Source organism: Acinonyx jubatus, chromosome B2 (assembly GCF_027475565.1).
Source record: "Acinonyx jubatus isolate Ajub_Pintada_27869175 chromosome B2, VMU_Ajub_asm_v1.0, whole genome shotgun sequence".
Taxonomy (NCBI): domain Eukaryota; kingdom Metazoa; phylum Chordata; class Mammalia; order Carnivora; family Felidae; genus Acinonyx; species Acinonyx jubatus.
The window spans coordinates 99,958,119-99,979,526 of record NC_069385.1 but is presented as its reverse complement, the minus strand read 5'-3'; the positions used below and the strand labels follow the sequence as shown (position 1 = coordinate 99,979,526).

The 21,408-nt window shown below is 41.8% G+C and overlaps 1 protein-coding gene across 3 annotated transcripts in view; it reads right to left on the bottom strand.

Moving 5' to 3' along the window:
- The window catches only part of CILK1 (ciliogenesis associated kinase 1), a 37,055-nt gene extending 24,531 nt beyond the window's left edge, over positions 1-12,524 (bottom strand). For all 3 annotated transcript variants that reach the window (XR_008298561.1, XM_027057567.2, XM_053222690.1), the window contains exons 1-4: positions 12,387-12,524; positions 8,676-8,730; positions 3,483-3,604; positions 2,405-2,484 (exon numbers count right to left, since the gene is read on the bottom strand). Coding sequence is in view for 2 of the 3 variants with exons in the window: in XM_027057567.2 (XP_026913368.2) it covers positions 2,405-2,484; positions 3,483-3,604; positions 8,676-8,730; positions 12,387-12,487 (358 nt within the window). In the remaining variant the exon portion in view is untranslated. The remainder of the gene's footprint in view (positions 1-2,404; positions 2,485-3,482; positions 3,605-8,675; positions 8,731-12,386) is intronic.
- Positions 12,525-21,408: the final 8,884 nt, after the last annotated feature.

Sequence of the window (21,408 nt, the reverse complement as noted above, 5' to 3'; positions counted from 1 at the left end):
CTACCCCCCAGCCCCTGTTAACTACCATTCTATTCTCTGTCTCTGTAAATTTGGCTTTTTTAGATTTCACACATAAGTGATATCATGCTGTATTTGTCTTTCTCTGACTTGTTTCATTTGCACATGATGTCCTTGGGTCCATCCAAGCATTATCAATTATAATTAACCTATAACATTGTGTGGGAAATTCTCAGTCATTATTGTTTCAAATATTTGTTCCATTCTTTTCTCTCTTCTCCTTCTGGTATTCCCATTACATGTATGTTTCACCTATGTAGTTGCCCCACAGGTCTTGAGTATTCTGTTCTGGGTTTTTTTTCCCCCATATTTTTTCTCCTTGTTTTTCAGTTTTGGAGGTGTTTACTGAGATAGCCTCAAGCTCAGAGATTCTTTTCCTCATCTGTATCCAGTCTACCAATAAGCCCATCAATGACATTCTTCATTTCTATTACAATGTGTTAGATCTCTAGCATTTTTTAAATCCTTTCTAAGAATTTCCATCTCTCTGCTCAAATTGCCTTTGTGTTCTTGCATGCTGTCTACTCTATCCATTAGAGCCCTGAGTATTTTAATCATAGGTGTTTTAAATTCCTGGTCTGACAGTTTCAACAACACTGTCATACTGAGACTGGTTCTGATGCTTGCCTGTCTCTTCAACCTTAATTTTTTGCCTTTTAGTATGCCTTCTGTTTTTTTCTTCAGAGCCAGACATGTTGTGCTGGGTAGATGGAAGTGCTCTAAATGGGCCTTTATTAATGTCTTGGTGAGGTTTGAGGAGAATGAAGAAGCTCTGGGGTCCTATGATTAGGTCTCAGTCTTTTGGTGAGCCTGTGGAGGCTGACCTTTTACTAAAAACTTTTTACTGGAATTGGTTCACAAGTGGACTCAGTCTTGCATATTACTCGATTATTCAGTATGTGCCAAGGCTGACATGGATTTGCACAGATAGCCTCTCTGTGTGTTTCATTTAGTCTCTAACCAAAGGACTACTTAGAGGGGAAGAGGGAGGCTGGGAAGGATCCCAGGTGACCTATGCCACCAGCTGTGACACAATGTCTTTTCTACTCACTGCCAATTTGTGTCAAATCTGTACCAACTGTATTATCAAAGGGCTTCCACCCAGGTTCCTTATTGGGTAATGAAACTCATCTGCTGGCGCAATATTTGCAATGGCAACAATATCCTTAGGCTGGGGGTGAATGGCTTTCTGCCTACGCAAGATCAAACGCTTGGCGCATCTGTCTATAAAGTTAAAGTGACTTCAGATGACCCCCTACAGAACTCTTGGCTACACCAATGGACACATCCATCCCATGGCTCTGTGTGTATAAGAAGGTGGGTCTGCGTCCAGTTAGTGGCAGAGATGTAGTAACACCCCAGGTATTTGCTAGAAAATATAGCCTCAAAGTCATTGCTACTCAATACCTTTCAAAAGCTCAACCAAGAACAATAGTATTTATTGGAGAATTTCCTGAAGGGTATGTGGCCATCCATTCCTCTAGATATTCTAAATCTCTCCTTGAACTATCCAGACCATCCCTACAATGAATCATACTGGGCCCCATTAGAACTGCTTTCTCTGATCAGGTGATGTAACTGGCCTAGAAAGAGGGATACAACATGAAACTGCTCTATGTAACTTGTCACTTCATTTTTGCCATGAAGTCATATTACATACTGTCATGTCTATAAGGATCCACGAGAGAAACCTCTCTGGTCTTAGTTCTAAGAACAGTTCCGCTTCTCTTGGGCAACTGGACTGTTTTTACCGGATTGGGGCAGGGGGAGTGGGTAACTATGTGGGATGCAGTTGGTCATGTTTCCCATTTTGCTCAGAATGCTCAGAATTAAATCTGTAGCCTGCTTCTTTTACTAATCAGAACTTGCTGACATGCATTTCGCGGATTAACTCCCCCGCTCCCCCCAGCTATATCTATACCTTGTTTTGTCTTTGTCTTTCTTTGCTCATTTTTAATTGATTTTATTTTCCTGTGTTGAATAAATTTTGTTAGACCATTTTTTAATGCTTTTGAACAAACTGAAATATATTAGGAAAATGAGAAACCACAGCAAAGCAGCAGATTAAACATAACACGTGAAATTTCTCTGAATTCTAATCTTAGGTTTCTCATTAATACACCAGATAATGAGCAGGAATAAATTTTAGATCTATGACAAGCTTAATGTTAAAGCCTAAAGAATAAGAACACACAGACATGATAAATAATGAGAGAAATTCAGAAATCAAGTTATGAAAGATAATGTATTCCAAAACCCACTGTCAGCCTCTCAACTCTTTCAGCCTTTTCTGGGAGTCCATTACAAAAGGCCCTGATGCTTCCTGTATCTTCTACCTGATGACATTTCACTGCTATTAAAAAACACAGTACTCCAAATCACCTACCGTGTTTGTGAATAAATGCAAGTCCTTGTAATATCTGATACATGATATTCCTTATAGCAGATTCAGGAAACAACTTATTTCTGTATGGGGCAGAGGAGGAAAAAAGTCGTAAGTCTAGATTTACATATGAATCTGAATACCCTGTGTTCATGTTCTTTTGGTTATATAGTAAGATTTTAAGAAAACATTTGTTCAGACACTAATCTGACCAGATCCTCTGATAATAAAGACCAAAGAGAAACAACCATTTGTCCACACAAGATGGCTGCCTTGTAAACACTGGTGTATTGGTATATTGGTAATTAGTATATTCAGTTATGTTACAAAGAAGATTAAAAATCATAGTAACCACCCCCCCCCCAAATCCCTCCAATCTATCATATAAAAATCTTCTCTCTTCATAATATAAAACAAAACTTCAAAAATTTTAATGGGGACAATCTGAGGTCTTCCAGATAAAGTCCTTACGAAACATAGTGGATCCTGCCATATTCCCTTGGTTGGGCAAACCTTACAGCTTCAGTGTTGCTAGTGACAATGAGGATGGCATTTGTTCACCGAATCCACGCAGAGAAGCTGTGAACGGCACTCACTTGCCACTAGAAAAATATACCCCCAGGGTTCTACATGGTTCACTTTCAGAGTTAAAAATGACCATAGCAGGTGAGTTTTTTATTAGTGTCCTCTTCCCAACACATAAGCCCCTGAGCACTATAGCAAGAAAGGAAGTGCAGTCAACCTACAAGTTTTCAGTGGAGGTCTCAAACAAAGCTGTCACACCCTGACCTGTAATTGTTCTGCCCATGTTTCCTTGTGGGAACGAGGGCTGCAGAGGACCTGTTCAATCTGAGCTTCTCTGCGTGAATAACCCACCGAAACACGAAAACGGCTGCATTGAAAGTAGCTTCTGTGATGCTATCATGAGGCCTCCAAAGCAGGAATGTGGGTTGGGCCCCTCATCTAACGGGCAGCTTTAAACAGTGAAGCCTAAGTAGCACGACTGCAACAAACAAAAGCAAAAAGAAAACCCATCCACTTTGCAATATTTATTTCTAAAGTCATGATGACCAGACTGTACCTTTCTTTAATGAGCTGGTAAAGATTTTCCTTCATGTACTCGAAGATAAAATAAAGATGATCATTTTCCCTGATAACTTCTTTCAATTTTACAACATTGGCGTGGTTGAGCTTCTTTAAAGACTGAAAGGCAAGGGGGAAAACACAAAAAATTGGAGGAAATCTGCTGTTGAGAAAGAAAAGTAATCCCACATATACTTAGGAAGAAACATCTAATTCCAGAACCTCAGAAATGCCGCAATTCCTATTTTATTGACAATTTAACAAACGGTATTTCTCTGAAGTCAATAAGAACTTTACGTAGAAAACTGTTTTGATTAGCTGACTAGAAAGTAAGCGCTTGATTATTACTGGTATTTCTGGCTGCATCCTGCGCCAGGCAAGGGGCCAGAACTAGTCTAGGTGCAGTCCCTCGAGATGATGGAATTCATGCCATGAAAATGGCCAGAAGGGAACCAACTGGAAGCTGAAGCTTTGGTTGTTCGTATTAGAGAAGGCAGCTGCTCTGAGCTGAGATGACCAGCCAACAGTCTGCAGACCCTTTGGGCAGGAAATTGTTCAAATAGACAAGAGGCTCATAGCCCAAGGCTCTCCATTTCCCTCTGACTCATGTGTGTCCATGAGGCACACAGCGCTCCTTACGATGTGAGTTTTAAAGGAGAAAGGAGGAGGAGAAATCTCACTGCAAAGACCCTGAAGTGAGATGGGAGAAATAGCTCCGCTTCTAAGAACAGCAAAGGCGAAAACGTCAGGCAGGGGATGAGAAACAAGAGGGTGGCTCAGAAAACGGGGCGTGACCTGATTCTTCATCTTGGCGCACATGCAGTTTTCCTGTTCCTGGCACATCCATGTGAGTACAGCCACGCGTAAACTATTTTCTGTTTGCATTATTAATTTTGTTGATGGGGAAAGAGTACACTTTTGTATTTGTGAGCAGCAACCCTGTTCATGTACGACAGCTAGAGAAACTGCTGGTTTGCTCACCAGATGGTCAGAACCTGATTGACAGTCTCCTTCAAGGGAGCCTCAAAGGGCTGCTGGACAGTGGGATGAGCTGTTCAATTCCAAAAGGCTTTTCCTCACAGAAGTGACTCCAATAAGAATACACTGTAAAGCCCTCCTTATGTTTGACATAGCGTGAATAGGGGTCCAGCAGAGAGAGAGGGAGACACAGAATCTGATGCAGGCTCCAGGCTCTGAGCTGTCAGCACAGAGCCCGATGGGGGGCTCAAACTCACAAATCGCGAGATCATGACCTGAGCCAAAGTTGGACGCTCAACCGACTGAGTCACCCAGGTGCCCCTGCGAATATCCAAATCTAGAAAGACAGTAATAACGCACCCAAAGAATCAGAGCTTGGGAGTGCTATAATATGATAGAGTAACTTCAAGCAGCTGGGAAGGGAGAGGAAATGTGGCCAGTGAATGAGAACAAAATAAAACTCTGCAGGAGGTTCTTCCCTGAAAGACAAGCTCCCACCAAGGAGCCCCTCTGGCAGGAAATCCTCAACCAAAGCACAGATCCTTCTAGAATCACCCAACGTGGCTGATTACCTGTTTCAGTTAAGTTGGCTTCCAGGTTCTCCAAAAGTAACAAGCACAAACATTGCTTGGCTTGTAAGTATTCACCCTGTGGCCTTCTTTTCTACCTATTTGCTTAAAACGCATCACTGCAATGGCTGAGATGCCCAGTGGATAAGCAGAATGAATGGGGCAAATTAATTCAGGGGAAAATGAAGTAGGTTTTTAAGCTTTTCGAGAAGGGGATTCTAGGCAAGGAGTAGGGTACCTTCCATGCTTGGCCTGATGTATGTTTTGAGCACAAATTGCTGGCTAAGAAGTCTAAGAAGGGCTAGCAGTTCTTGTTTGTTTGTTTGTTTCTTCTTCTTCTTCTTTTAATGTTTATTTTGAGAGAGAAAGAGAGCTTGAGAGGTCGAGTGGAGGAGGGGCAGAGAGACAGGGAGAATGAGAGAATCCTGAGCAGGCTCCATGCTGTCAGCATAGAGCCCAATGCAGGGTTCAAGCCCACGAACTGTGAGATTATGACCTGAGCCGAAACCAAGAGTCAGACACTTAACCGACTGAGCCACCCCGGTGCCCCTTGCAGTTTTTTTCTGAGCAAGGATCACGGGCAAGTTAAAGTCTATCTACATTAGTTTAATATAAAAGGGATTAATTGTGTGGGGGGAATTTCATGTGACTCATTTTACAGATAGAAGGCATCTTATTTTGGCCCAGGAAGAGTTTATAAGGAGAGGAAAAGGCAGGACAATTAGAGCAGAGAAGCAGAAATAGCAAATTAAACCCAGGTCAGCAGTCCTAATAGAGATTATTTATCCCCATTTGGGTGACGGTTCTTAACTATTAACAAAACTGCAATGTATTGCTCCCCAAAGGTACCCTGGGGCAGAAGACACAGTCCTTGCCTAGATGAGGCAAACAGCCTAATAGGGAAGAGAGGACACAAGTACAAAATCCATAAAACAGAATAAGGGAGATCTTCTTAGGGTCAAGAGAATGACAGAGACAAGGAACATCAGAAACATTTCAAGAAGGAGTAATCAGCAAACCCTGAGTGGTCAGTGAGTATGTCATCTGAAATGTGACTTGAAGGAAGAGTAGCATCCAGATAAAGAAGTCAGTGGAAGAGAAAGAGTGAGTCCTGAAAGAAGCCCTTCTTAGGTATGGGCGTGGGAGTGGAGGGGAAGTCGGCTATGCCTGAGGGATGAGAACTACCCCAGTTAGGTTCTGAAGGAGGCTCGCCCAGAAGACTTCAACTGGGGAAGTGGGCAGGGAAGGCACTGTTTGGATGCCAGGTATACACCCACTGAAGCTAACAAATGTGGGTTTGAAACAAAGCTCTGTGGCTTAGAGTTGTATTTACCTCAAGCCAAGTTACTGAGTCTCTGGGCCTGAGCTATTCTCAGCAGCAAACTCAAGATACTAAAATTTTCCTCATGGGGTAGTTGTGACGATAAAATAAGACAGTGCATGTAAAGCACCTAAGGTGCTTCCTGGCTCATAATAGCTTCTCAGTAAACGGTACGTAGTGTGTGAACAGCTGAATGTAATGGAGATCTTTCTGGGAGCAGCACACAGGAGGGGTGAGATATGGAGGGAGTGAGGTCACACAGGCACCTGCAATGAGCTGCAGTTTGTGGGTGAAGGAGTAAATGATAATTAACAGAAGAGGGGAAAAACAGGACGACTGGGGAAGCAGACATTCTAGAAAATTTAGGCACTGATGTCCACTAAGCAGCTGGATATATGGGCCTGAAACAGGTGTCAGCAAGCTTTTCTTAAAGGGACTGAGAATAAATATTTTAGGCTTTCGAGGCTATGTAGTCCCTGCTGCAACTACTCAACCTTGCCATCAAAGCGTGAAATCAGCCGTAGGCACTACAGAAACAAGTGGGCATGGCTGTGTTCCAATGAAATTGTATTTACAGGAACAGGACGTGGCCACTCATCAACCCCTGGTCTAATGCGTACACAGGATAAGAGATTTGGTGAGACCACTGAAGCAAGGCAAAGATATGAAATTACTCAGGAGGAGGTTCAGAGCAAAGAAGAAAATTGCTAAGGATGGAATGTAAGAAATCATCACTATTTAAATTTTTTTTTTCAACGTTTTTTATTTATTTTTGGGACAGAGAGAGACAGAGCATGAACGGGGGAGGGGCAGAGAGAAAGGGAGACACAGAATCGGAAACAGGCTCCAGGCTCCGAGCCATCAGCCCAGAGCCTGACGCGGGGCTCGAACTCACAGACCGCGAGATCGTGACCTGGCTGAAGTCGGACGCTTAACCGACTGCGCCACCCAGGCGCCCCAGAAATCATCACTATTTAAAGGGTGAACCACGGAGCACTTGCTGAGGCAAGAAAGAGGTGGGACAGCTGGACAAAAGCAGAGTTACACAGTCCTGGGAGAGGACAGCATCCAACACCACAGGCATAAAAATGTCTGAAAAAATGAACTGGATTTGGCAACAGGTGACTTTTAGGACAGCAGCTTCAGTAGAGGTGCAGGGGCAAATGCCTGATTCAATTACATGGACAGTCCATGGCAGGTGGGGAAATGATGGCAAAGGGAGAAGGGAAGGGGTGGAAGGAAAGGGAAGGGGTGGAAGCTCCCAGAGAGAGAAGGCTGAGGCTGATTAGGGAGAATGGCAGGCACGTATATTTATTTATAGGCTGAAGAGAAGGAGCCAGTGGAAAGGAAGAGCTTAAAGAAATGGGAAGGTCCAGGGGCACTTGGGTGGCTCAGTCGGTTAGGCAGCAGGCTCTTGATTTCGGCTCATGTCATGATCTCATGGTCGTGGGATTGAGTCCGATGTCAGGATCCGTGCTGAGTTTGGAGCCTGCTTGAGATTCTCTCTCTCTCTCTCTCTCTCTCTCTCTCTCTCTCAAAACAGACAAACTTAAAAAAAAATAAAAGAAATGGGATGATTCACAATAGCCAGAAGGTGGGGAGCAACCCAAGTGTCCACCAACGGATGAATGGATAAACAAAATGTGGTCTGTACCTACAGTGGAATATGATTTTGCCTTAAAAAGGAAGGAAATTCTGACACACACTAAGACATGAACCTTGAAGAATCTTGAAGACTTTATGCTAAGTGAAATAAGCCAGTCACAAAAAGAAAAATGCTGTAATGATTCCACTTACATGAGGTACCCAGAGTGGTCAAAGTCATAGAGACAGAGAGTAGAATGGCAGTTGCCAAGGGTTGGGGGATTGGTCACGAGGAGTTACTGTTTTGTAGGTAGAGTTTCAGGTTTACAAGATGAAGGGAGTTTTATAGGTGCCTGGAGGTGAAGGCTGCATAGCAGTATGAACGTATGTGATACCAGCAAATGTACACTTACAAACTGGTAATAGGGTACATTTTACATATGTGTGTTTCATCACAATTTGAAAGAAAAAGGACATTAGTGGGAAACTAGTGAGATCAAAATAAATCCGTGGTTTATCTAATACCAAAGTTTAAAAAAGTATATTCACCAATATAATGGCATGGCAACCTTCTCCCTTGAGCTATTAGCTGTATAATGTTGTCATTTGCCCCCTTTTGTTGGCATCAATGAAACAATTCAAACAGCATGACTAACTCCAATCAATCACAAATCTAAGCATGTATAAAGCTATTTTAATCAACCATACATAAATTATCCCCTGGTGTATTAATAAATACCTTAACCTCCCGAAGGTTCATGCATTCCTCCCAGGAATAAAACTTTCTTTTCATTCTAGAAGAGAACAAAGAAACAAATAGCATGCTTATTCCCAGTAACAGGCTAAACTTTCTTGTTCAAAAATGTTTCCATTCTAAATCCAGTGAATAGTGCTTAGAGTTGGTTTCAATTTCTACCAAATATTACACTATCCAAAACAGCATTCTATTTGACAATCTGGCAGTGCGATTGATGCCACATCACAAAGCTGCCCCAAAGGGATGGTACAGTGCAGTCCAAGGAGGCTTCGCCTGCTGTCTTGTTCTATCACTAATTGGCTAACCTTGCCCTGGAGGCAAATCCCTCAGGCTTATTTGATCTATACTAGAGCTCTCCAATAGAACTTTCTGTACTGATGGGAATGCTCTGTACTATCCAGTATGGTAGCCACTGGACTAGACACATATGGGTACTGTGTAGTGGAATATGGCTAGCACAATATAGGAACTTCATTTTTAATAAAATTTAAATTTAAATGCCATTTGGTTACTTGCCACCCTGTTGGACAACACAGTTGTAGACCCTCTGGTATAAGGGTTGGCAAATGATGGCCCATGAGCCAACTGCACCCCACCATCTGTTTTCATGCAGCCTGTGAGCTAAGAATGATTTATCGTATTTTTATTAAAAAAATTTTTTTTTATTAAAATTTATTTATTTTTTGAGAGCCAGAGAGAGACAGAGCATGAGCAGGGGAGGTGCAGAGAGAGGGAGACACAGAATCGGAAGCAGGCTCCAGGCTCTGAGCTGTCAGCAAAGAGCCCTCTGTGGGGCTCGAACCCACGAACCGTGAGATCGTGACCTGAGCCGAAGTCAGTCGCCCAACCAACTGAGCCACCCAGGTGCCTCAATTTATCATATTTTTAAATGGGAGGGGAAAAAAAATCAGAAGAAAAAGAAGATCTCATGATAGGTAATAATTTTATGAAATTCAAATTTCAGCTTCCATAAAGAGTTTTATTGGAATACAACCACACTCATTCATTTATACATAGCCTATGGCTGCTTTTACACGATAGCAGAACTGAGTTGTGATAGAGACCATATGGCCTACAAAGCCTGAAATATTTACTGCATAGCCGTGTACAGAAAAAGTTTGCCAACCTCGGCCTACAGCCTGAGGGGAGAGAGAGAGAACTCTATGGGCCAACCAGAAATCCAAGTTTCAAGGTTATATCTTTCACTGCACTACAATCACATGGTCTCCTTTGGCTCTTCCAGCAGCCCCAGGAAATAGATGGGGCAAGTGAGGAAACGAAGAAACAGAAAAGTCATGTCATTTTTCCCAAGGTCTCACTGTTGGCCAATAAGAGACCAACTTCCATCTCTCCACCTCACTCTCATACTCTGTCCCCAGCGTCATACCGTCTGCTAGCAGAGTAACCAGTTCCTTTGTTCATGCCCCAAATATTATTTAGCCCCCAACCACGTGGCAGGGGCTTTGTCTGCACTGGAGATACAATGAGAGGGGCATCCCTCATGGAACTGACATTGCAGTGGGAAGGCAGGCATTTAATCACTTTCTGTGCTGAGTGCTAGGAAGGAAAGGCACAGGGCATGGTGAGAGTGAACCCCAAAGTGACCTAATTTAGCCTGGTGTATCAGGAAGCACTTGTGGGATGAGGTGATGTTTCAATTAAGACCTGAAGGATCAATTGGCCTATGAAGGTGGGAGGTAGGGAATATCATGTGAAGACTGGGGCAGAAAGATATTTGGTGAGTTCAAGAAGCTGAAAGGCCAGAGTGGCTAGAACAAAATCGACAGTGGGGTAGTGACAGGAGAGAAGGCTGAAGAAATCAGGCAGTGGCCAAGTGATAACGGCAAGTTTTAGGTCCCATTAAAAACCGGGAGCTTGATCCTAAAATTGATAGGAAGATACTGCAAACTGCTGTAGTTTGGGTTCCTCTGAAAGCAGAGCCTGAGGCAAGGACTTGGGTGCAGGTAGTTTATTTGGGACAAGATTCCAGAAAGCCAGGGCAAGGAACCGAGAAACTGGGAACGGAGGGGTGGGAAACCCACTAAAGGGTGCGTTACTGAGCTGATACCAAGGTGGGCAACTGGGGCTCAGTCCTGCTGGGGACCTTCTAAAGACCTGTGTGGAAGGTGCCCTGGTTGAGAGTCTCTCAAGTGCACTTGGGGAGGGGGTGCTGGTAGTAGGCACAGAACTGTACACATAGCATGCTGAATTCAGGTAGGACAAGGCAACTTGACGGGGCAGAGGGGACACAGCGTTTGGCACAAATGGTTTTAGACAATTAGATTCATGTGTTTAAAGTAATTCTTTCAGACTGGAATAGAGAGGGGGTAGAATGGAAGCCAGGATCCCTACAGGGGAAATTCCTCTAGTGGCAGAGGTGGTAAATGATAATGGGTTGAATGGGAGGTTAGCAGGGAGAATACAGAGAAGTAGGTGGATCAGATAAATATATGGTAGTTGGAATCTATGGGTCTAGACGGCCAATGCTGGGCCTATGGAGGGAAGTCAGGAGGACATGCAGGTTTTGAGGGGATGGCAGTGTCATTTATCAAGATAGGAAACACTGACGGAGAAACAGGTTTGGGGCGAGAGAGGGAAAACGTTGGATATAAGCTCAGTTTGGGATATAACGAGTCTGACGTGTCTGCAGGTATCCAAAATGGAGATGTTGAGAAAGTGACTGGATATAGAGATGGGTGTAGCAGGAAGGCCTTAAAATGGTCCCCGAAGCCTCCCACCTCCTGGTATTCAGAGCCTTGCATAACACCTCTCCTTTAATGACTTGCTTCTAACCAATGGAATCAGCAATCTGTGAGAGGGTGTCACTTCTGTGATTAGTTTACAAAAGCAAAAAGATGTAACTCCCATCTTGGTAGAAGCCTCTCTCATTGCCTTTGTGGCCCCCATGCCTTGAAGCAAGGTATCATGGTGTAAGCTGCTCTCTGGGGAGGCCCACATGGTAAAGGACAGAGAACAGCCTCTAGCCAATAGCCAGCAGGGAACTGAGGCCCTCGGTGCAACCACCCAGTAGGTATTGAATGCTGCCCATAATCACGTGAGTGAGTAAGCCTAGAAGTGGATCCATTCTCAGCCCAGCCTTCAGATAAGACCCCAGCACTGGCCAACACCTTGATTGCAGCTTCATGAGAGACTCTAAAGAACTCACCTAAACCATGCTAAGACTCCTGACTCACAGAAACTGTGAGATAATAAATGTGTATAGTTTTAAACCATGAATCCTTGGGATAAATTGTTATGCAGCAACAGATAACTAAGACAGTGAGACTGGACTCAGATTGCAAAAGGCAAGTAGGGTGGGGAGGTGAAGACAGTAGTCCCCAGACTGCTACCTGTGTAAATGATCCAAATTAAGTCCTTCTCAGGGTTTCAGTTTCCTTTCCAATAAAATATTTCGTACCCTGCTCATTACTATGTCACAATATAAGACACTCTGGAAAAGTACTCACATCATATGCAAATCTAAAGTAGGAATGTGTTTAAGACCTCTGACATGAGCATTCCAGGGCCAACAGTCATTGAGCCCACAGAAATCAATGTCTAAGACTTTCCTCCATGCCTCCCATCCACGCACCTTTAGAAAATTTGCAATGAGAAATGCAGAAGGTGGAGTTAAAACGATGTTGACAATGTATAGTTGAGGATGAATTGATGCAAGTGAAGAATAAAACTTACTTTTTAATAGCAATCAGCTCCCCAGACTCAATGCTTCGTCCCAGTAGGACGGAACCATAGGTTCCATCCCCAAGTTGCTTGATCGTTGTGTATCTATTCATGGTGTGCCCGCTCAGGCCGGACACTCATCTCAGGGCCGAGGCGGTGCAGTCCTGCAGAGGCAGCAGGCCTCCCCGGAGTGTAACCAGATTTTTCGATGGCAGCACCAGCACAAGGTATTCAACAGAACGTGACTATCTCCCAAATACATATTTTCAAAGATCAGTCTTCTGCCTGGAGAGAAAAATGAGAGACAAGGGTAATTGCCAAGGTACATTTTAAGTTTGGGTATTTTTATCATCTAAATCAGGAGTCAGCAAATTATAACCCCCCAGGCTGCCACCTGTTGTTGTAAATAAAGTTTTATAGGAACACAGTTATGGCCACCTACTTGCATACTGTCGACAGCTGCATTCACACTACAAGGACAGAGGTGAGTGGTTGTGACAAAGACTATATGGCCTACAAACCTAAAGTATTTATCATCTGGCCCTTTACAGAAAAAGTTTGCCAACCTCTGGCCTAAATAATGCTCTTTTCCAATTTTTACAAAATGAGAGATACCATTCTTGGAAAGTGAATTCGTCACTGACTCAGAAATGAATCAGTTCCAATTCAATGCTTTTCTGCTGACCAGCCACTGTGGGCAAACACTGCATGAAAACTATGGTCGACAAAAATTGCCGAGCTACAAGAATCTGTATATTTAGTCCAGATTTAGTACTAAATATACTGGGTTCTGTGTAATTCTGCTACGATTTCCAATGTAACAAAGCCAAGAAATGCTAAAATTAAAGCTCTCCTGATACGGAACTTACATGTGCTCCACGAACTATTTGTGGCTAGGCATCAACAGTATTATTTTTACTACTAGACGTACGGAAGCTAAACAAAGAACAACTAATTTCTTAAGGTCTATATGTAGGGTATGCCCTTTTAAAGCCATTCAGTTGTGGGGCACCTGGGTGGCTCAGTCAGTTAAGCATCTGATTCTTGATCTCAGCTCAGGTCATGATCTCAGTCTGTGAGATAGAGCCCTGCACAGGGCTCTGTGCTGACAGCATGGGGCCTGTTTGGGATTCTCTCCCTCCCGCTCTCTCTGTCCCTCCTTTGCTCATGCTGGCTCACTCTCTCTCTCAAAATAAATAAACTTAAAAAAAAAAGTCATTCAGTTGTGTTTTCTTTAATAAATCGCTGATTTTTCAATTTATAAAATTGAGTCATTCAGTCTGCCTGGTAATAGAGAATATGTAGTAATAACTTAAGTGATTGTAATGCTTTTATGTAAACATTAATAAAATATAAAAGCTAAAATAAAAATAAGTTTTTTTTTTTTAAATATAAGCTCTACACCCAACATGGGGCTTGAACTTATGACCCTGAGATCAAGAGTCACATGCTCTACCAACTGAGCCAGCCAGGCACCTTGAAAATAAAGGTATTAAAAAACAAACAAACAAAAAAAAACCCCTAGAGCTGTCAAACTAATTATTGAGAAGCCAAAAGATCAGAGAATACTGATTAGAAGTACGTGACATTCTGCACCTAAATCCAGTCTATGCAGCTTCTCCTTCCAGAAGAATTCCAGTGAATAAATGTTGATGGAAAGAGGAAAATAAAAAATTCACTATTAGGTAAATACCACAGTAAGATGTGTTACAGACAACATTCACTGATGGATGCAGCTATTAGTGAATGAAAGGTGGAGGAGAAACTGGATATTTGCATAGTTTCAAAGTATCTCTTAAGACACTTACTAACTTCAAAAGGAAAGATGATTAACTCCATAGGGAAAAATCCAGCAAAAACTTCCTTACCCAAGTGATCAAATTCAATGTAACCATTAATAAAACTTATGTCATCATGAACTCTGGATATGATGCTTTGAGAAGGGCATATCCCTTCCGTGGCATTCTTATCAAAAACGCAGAACTTCAATGTATTCATAGGAAAACTTCAGACAAACCCAAAATGAGGGACATTCTACAAACAAATGACTAATAGTCTTCAAAAGTGTCAAGATCATAAAAGGCAGGGATAGGCTGAAGAACTGTCACAGATTGGAGACAATTAAAGAGACATGACACCTAAATGCAATATGGGATCCTGAATTGGATCCTGGAAGAGAAAAAAGACATTAGTGGAAAAGTTGGTGAAATTTGAATAAGGTCAGTAGTTTAGTTAATAGCATAGTGCCAATGCTAATTTCCTAGTTTTGATCATTGTTTTATGGTTATGGAAGATATTAATATCAGGGGAAGATGAGTGAAGGATTTCTAGGAATTCTCTGCACTATTTTTTGCAACTCTTCTGGAAATCTAAAATTAGTTCAGAATTAAAAATAAATCCAGGGGCACTTGGGTGGCTCAGCTGGTAGAGCATGTGACACGTGATCTGAGGATTGTGAGTTTGAGCCCTATGTTGGGAGTAGAGATTACATTAAAACATTTTTTTAATAAAATAAAATATTAAAAAATAAATCCAGTTACAACCTACTGAATGGGAGGAGATATTTGCAAATGATATATCTGATAAGGGGTTAATGTTCAAAATATATAAAGAACTGATACAACTGAACACCAAAGAAACAAATAATTCAATTAAAAATGTGCAGGGGCCTGAATAGACATTTTTCCAAAAAAGACCTACAGATGGCCAACAGACACATGAAAAGACACTCAGTATCACTCATCATCAGGGACCTGTAAGTCAAAAATACAAGATATCACCTCACACCTGTCAGGATGGCTAAAATAAACAAATAACAAGTGTTAGTGAGGATGTGGAGAAAAAGGAACCCCTGTGCACTATTAGTGAGAATGCAAACTGGTGTAGCCACTGTGGCATGGAGGTTCCTCAAGACATTAAAAATAGAATTACCATATGATCCATTAACTGCACTACTGGGTATTTACCCAAAGAAAAAGAAAACACTAATTCAAAAACATATATGCACCCCTATGTTTATTGCAGCATTATTTAGAATAGTCAAGATATGGAAGCAACCCAAGTGTCCATTGACAGATTGATGGATAAAGAAGATGTCACACACACACACACACACACACACACACACACACACACACACGAATAGTACTCAGCCATAAAAAAGAATGAACCTTGCCATTTGCAACAACATAGATGAACCGAGAGAGTATGTTAAGTGAAGTAAGTCAGTCAGGGAAAGACAAATACCATATGATTTCACTCACATGTGGAGTTTAAGAAACAAAACAAAGGAGACAAACAAAAAAGACTGTTAAATATAGAGAACAAGCTGTGGTTGCCAGAGGGGAGGTAGATGAAGGGATGGGTTAAAAAAACAAAAAACCAAAAATACCAGTCTATGTTCTTGTGAAGGTTGTGCAAGACCTCAGGAAGCTTTACATGTAAAGGTTATGTCTGATTTCACCACACTCTATCATATAACTGGAGAGCTTTCTGAGATTAAGCTTCCCCCATCGCAAACTCATTTCCCTCTCTCTAGAGCCATTTTAAGGCCCCTGGTTAAAGGGGCATTTTCCTTCATCTTGAAGCGCTACAGGATCAAACTCCCTGCAACTTCCTGCAGCAGCTCTTTATAGTGATGTATTCCATTGCTGATTGATAAATATTTATAAAGCACCTTCTGTATGATAGACCCTATGTTAAAGCCTGGGGATACAAAAAATATACAATATCATTCCTTTTTTCAAAGATCCTAGTCTCATGGCAGGGGATGAGGCTGGTGGGTGGGCCCAGATATGTACTCATGAATATGCACTAAGGTATTTTAAAAACACTTAGGTTTGAGGTACAGGACGTGGGAGGGGTTAAAGAGAAAGCCTGCCCCTGGCTTCCAGGTAGGTCAATTCCATCTGGGCTGAGGAGGGCATAAGCAAAGTCTTCATAAAAGATGGAGCTTGAAAAAAACAAGAAAAGTAGGTATCTGTTAGGTAAGACATTCTAGCAGTCCAAGGAGCTGAAACAAAGGCATAGGGGCTTCAACCTGGGAGGGAGGGGGTGGGGAGCTTGGAACTGGAGAGACAGAACCCCAGAGTTTTATTTGTGGAGGGCCTCAGATGCCATTTTGAAAAACAGAGGCTTCGACCGGATTCTGTACTAGGGGAGAAGGAAGCACTACAAAGGACGTCATTGGATCAGTGGAAACGACTGGAATACAGATGACAGATTAGGTAAAAGTACTGCATCTGTATTACATTTCCTGAAGTTGATGCTTGTCCTGTGGTTCTATAAGAACATAGTGTTAGTTTTAGAAAACACATCCTGAAGGATATATAAGTAAAGGACCACGATGTATGCAATTTCTTCTCCACTGGGTAGAACAAAAATATTATGTGTGTGAGGGGGAAGGGTGTGAGTATAGAGAGGGAACAAATGGGGTAAAATGTGAATAATAGGTATATTGGGGTAAAGGTATATGGGTTTTCTTTGTACGATTCTTGCAAGTTTCTTCCTGTATGTTTTAAATTACTCTACATTAGGAGTTTAAAAGTGCTCTTCAAAATTGTAGAGGAAGGGAATCATTTTATTTCAGCTTAAAACATACAAATGTAGATATATTCAATAAAACTTACTATTAGAGGGGCGCCTGGGTGGCTCAGTCGGTTAAGCATCCAACTTCGGCTCAGGGCATGATCTCACGGTCCGTGAGTTCAAGCCCCGCGCTGGGCTCTGTGCTGACAGCCTGGAGCCTGGAGCCTGCTTCAGATTCTATGTCTCCCTCTCTCTGACCCTCCCCCGTTCACACTCTGTGTTTCTCTGTCTCAAAAATAAATAAACACTAAAAAAATTAAAAATAAAACCCCTACTATTAGAACACTATCATATACCATGGCTGTGTCTCAACATAACACAGAAAGAGTACTTGAACCACAACATAGGCAATTTTTGACTCTGCATTTGTTTTCCCCTTTTTCATATTTATCTCCATCTATTTTTGATGACATATATGATTTCTACATCATTCATAATTTCATTTCCAACAAATAAAAATTCCTAAACCATTGTTGTATGTCATCTTCCTAAAAATCACTGGTACCTTGATTTGTCACATATCAGCTAATAAATCACATGCTCTATTAAAAAAAAGAAAGAAAGAAAAAAGGAGGCTTTGAGTTAGAGGCAGTGGGACGTTAGTTATGTTTTTTTTTTAAGTTGAGAATAACATGATCAGATTTGTATTTTGTAATCCAATTAAATAGAATATTTTTCTTAATGTCCAACTAAAACTTGCCTATTCTAACTTAAGCTAATTTCTTCATGCTTTGTTTTTTTTTTTTTTTTGCAGATATAAAGAAACTCACAAAAATATGTGTGGACATGAAATCAGTAATCCAATGTGTGTCTCTTAGCCTTCTTGTGCTTTAATTATGCAACCTTTCCTCATAGGACCTTTTTCCACTCCTTTAATTATCTTTGGCATTCATCTCTGAATCCTCACACATTTCTCCATCCCCTTGATGAGTTGTGGTGACCAATCTTAATAATGATGTATGTTCCAGTACCACGTGGGCTCTCCCCCACTTTTTTTTTTTTTGCAATGGCGTCATACTACTGATTCATATCTATAAATTATTAATCATAGAAGCCCTTCTTTGGTAGTTAGTGTCCTACTACTTACTCATCCAATTAAATTGTATAATTGGGATAGTGCTTTCCTAGATTATCATTGAGAAAGCTGTTTGTGAAAGAATTAAGAACTTTAGTGAAGTTAAGATAGAGTCATTTATTTAACACGGCCACCCCAACAATTTCTCTTTGTTATAGTTTGTCATATTATCATAGAACAAAATTCAATTACTCTAGCAAAATTTGACTCTCACCATGCCATGATAGCTGCTTTTTAATCTTACATTATTTCAGGTAATTACATAAATGATTGTACAATGGGTCAAACTAGTGTCTCTTCAGGCAATGATGTCAGGTTGACAGTGTACAATTTTACTGAACCTTTACTAAGATGCTAAGCATTATGCAAGGCTTTAGGGGCACATTATGGATAAGATAAGGGTCCTTCCTTAAATAACAACAAACACGATCCAAAAAAATGTAGAAAGTACTATGAGAATATGGTACAGAGAGCAACCAACTCCTGGGTGGAGGGAGGGATCTGACAACCCTTTGGAGAAGAGGTAGTTATGGAGATATTGAAGAATGAGCAAAGTTTTGTTATACAGAAAAGGGAGAGAAAGGAATTACAGATGGAGGAAGCTATGTGTGAAATGTCGGTGGTACAGGACCTTGGTGTGTTCACAGGAGGGCAAATGCCTAGTGGTTCCATCCCTGGCTGAACATTAGAATCGCCTTTAAAAATTTTTTTTAAATTAATGTTTATTTTTGAGAGAGAGAATGTGAGCAGGGTAGGGGCAGAGAGAGAGGGAGACACAGAATCCGAAGCAGGCTCCAGGCTCTGAGCTGTCACCACAGAGCTTGACACGGGGCTCAAACTCATGAACCACAAGATCATGACCTGAGCTGAAGTCAGACGCTCAATTGACTGAGCCACCCAGGTGCCCCTAGAATCACCTTTTAACAAATAACTGATGCCCAGGCCCCACCTCTAAGGAATGAGGTCGGGGGCGGGGGGGGGGGGGGGGGGGGGGATGAGTTTCAGTAGTTAAGAAAGCTCTCCAGGTGATTCTAATGTGGAACTAGGCACTAGGCTGTGAAGTATAGGGTTAGGACATAAAGACCATGGAGGGCAGTAAAGGAAATGGCAGGAAATGCCTAGAAACTCAGGGTAGGACCCAGCAGAGAAGGGGTATATTTGTCATGCAGGAATTTGGTCTTTACTCTGCACGGGGGAGCTCTCCAGGGCTTTCAAGCAGGGAAATGATTGGAGAAAGATCCCTCTGGAGAACAAACAGATGTTAGGATAGAGACACTAGAAGCATAGAGACTAGTTTGGAGGGTCTGCAGTAGTCCAGGTGATACCTGGACTGAACGAAGGTCCCTGACTGGATGAATCTCAGATACAGGAGATACAGGTTTGGAATAGGGAATGTGTGCTTGTGTTACTCGGACAAGGTGCAGAAATAATGGGTCTGTTTTCTAAGGTGTTGAATTTGATGTATGTACAAAACCTCTCACTGGAGATGCTCCATAGATAGCTACAAGCGGTTTTATTTTTTTCCAAAGACAATGCATTATTGGAGCTCTTAGGAGCACAGCATTCAGACAAGGTTGATACATTGCACAACTCTGGATGACAAACTTTGAGAGATATTGAAGACCACAATCAAGGGCCTAAATAAACACACAAGAAGAGTAGTTGAAGAAAGAATACTTGAAGTGAAAGAGACTTAGGAAGCCATGATCATAGTTTCAAGTGTACACAGGGGTATAAGAGAGAAGGATTAGTTACGCTATGTCTGGATCCATAGAACAGAACCATGGCCAATCTCTTGCCCTTCTAGTCTCTACCCTAGTGGATTATTTCCCATACTAAAAGAATGCAGTGGTATTATTCAAATTAGCATTACACAAGAAGCATCAGTCAACCCAAAGTCTATTCTGAGCACACCCCAGCAGGAACTGGTTAAATACATTTGAGATCAGTATTTTCAGTTCACCATTTTTGTGGTGGCCCAAATATGATGACTCATGTCATAATCTGAAACCGAACAAAACCACACTGCTGCTCTGGGAAAACAACAGGGCAATGGACAATGCAGTAGAAAAAAGAAGGGAGAGACAGCAGATGCCATTGCTGATCTACCCAATAGTAATGTTCCCCTTCTTGCTTAATTTACAAAACCCTGATTTTATTCAGGATCCAACATAATCAGGGATGGCAGCCACCTACCACAGCCCCAGGGCATGAACTCTGATCAGTCTAAGCCAAGCAAAGCAGTTCCACTTCTCACTAAAATTTGTTTAGGAATGGAACTATGGCTCCCACTTAGAAGATGGAAAGGAAAGTGAGCTGGTAAGGGAAAGAGAAAGGCTTCTGAGAAGGAAAGATAAAGACAATTGACAAAGAGGCTGGCCTATGTTTCTGCCTTTAGCATGGTTGCATAAAACTGTAATGTTTAGGGCTGAGACAGCCTTCTAGTGACTATGAGAAATCAGCTCTAAAGATGAGAATCCAATCTGCTGAGAATGGATAAAAAGAAAGAAAGAGGAGGCTGAGTCCATGATGATATGATCTCTGAAAATATCAGCTTTAGATTTCTTGTTATATGACCTAATTAAAAGTCTTTGTTGCTGAAGCCAATGTTAGATACTCTATTGAGTACAGCCAAAAGCATTCTGGATACAGTAGACTAAGGCTACCCTGACTTAAGAGGCCAAATACAAAATTCTATCTATACAGAAGGTGGTAGATTAATCAATCAACAGTTTGAACTTCTGTGGCTAGCATGGTTTTGAAGACTAAAAGAGGAATATAGCTGGAGACAAATTAGAAGAAGTAATTCTCTGCTAGCCTAAGGTTTATTTTCCATTGACCATGGTCTGCTTCCAATCTGGAAGAACAAATGACTACAAATCTTGTGGTGAAACAAACATGACTGTCCAAATATGGCCCTGGGTGTCACTCAGAGTTGCCTGCACAACTAGCCAGCTGGGACTGGGGATTCTTCTCCCCAGGATTTATCCAAACCCAACTTCTCTTGGACATTGAAGGTCCCTCCAAGTTAGGCAGACGGCACTCCCAGATAAATATTCTCTATAGCTGGCAACTAAACCTAGATTCTGTAAATCCTCTAATAAGGGCCCAATGGACAACACTGTTCTGATGCCCACGTGGGACCCACTCTGGATGTTACCAATAGTGAAACTTACCGCATAGAACAACAGAGCTTAAGTGAAAGGCAACCAAGGAAATCCTAGAACTCTCAGTCTGAGTCTTAACAGGAAAGAAGTTTCAACATACTAATGACTGTTTGTATTGTACACTCCTCTTTGATGCTTGAGAGACAGCTACATCTACAGAGTCAGTTCTTGACAAAAATTAAGTAACAAAAAGAAGACAACCATC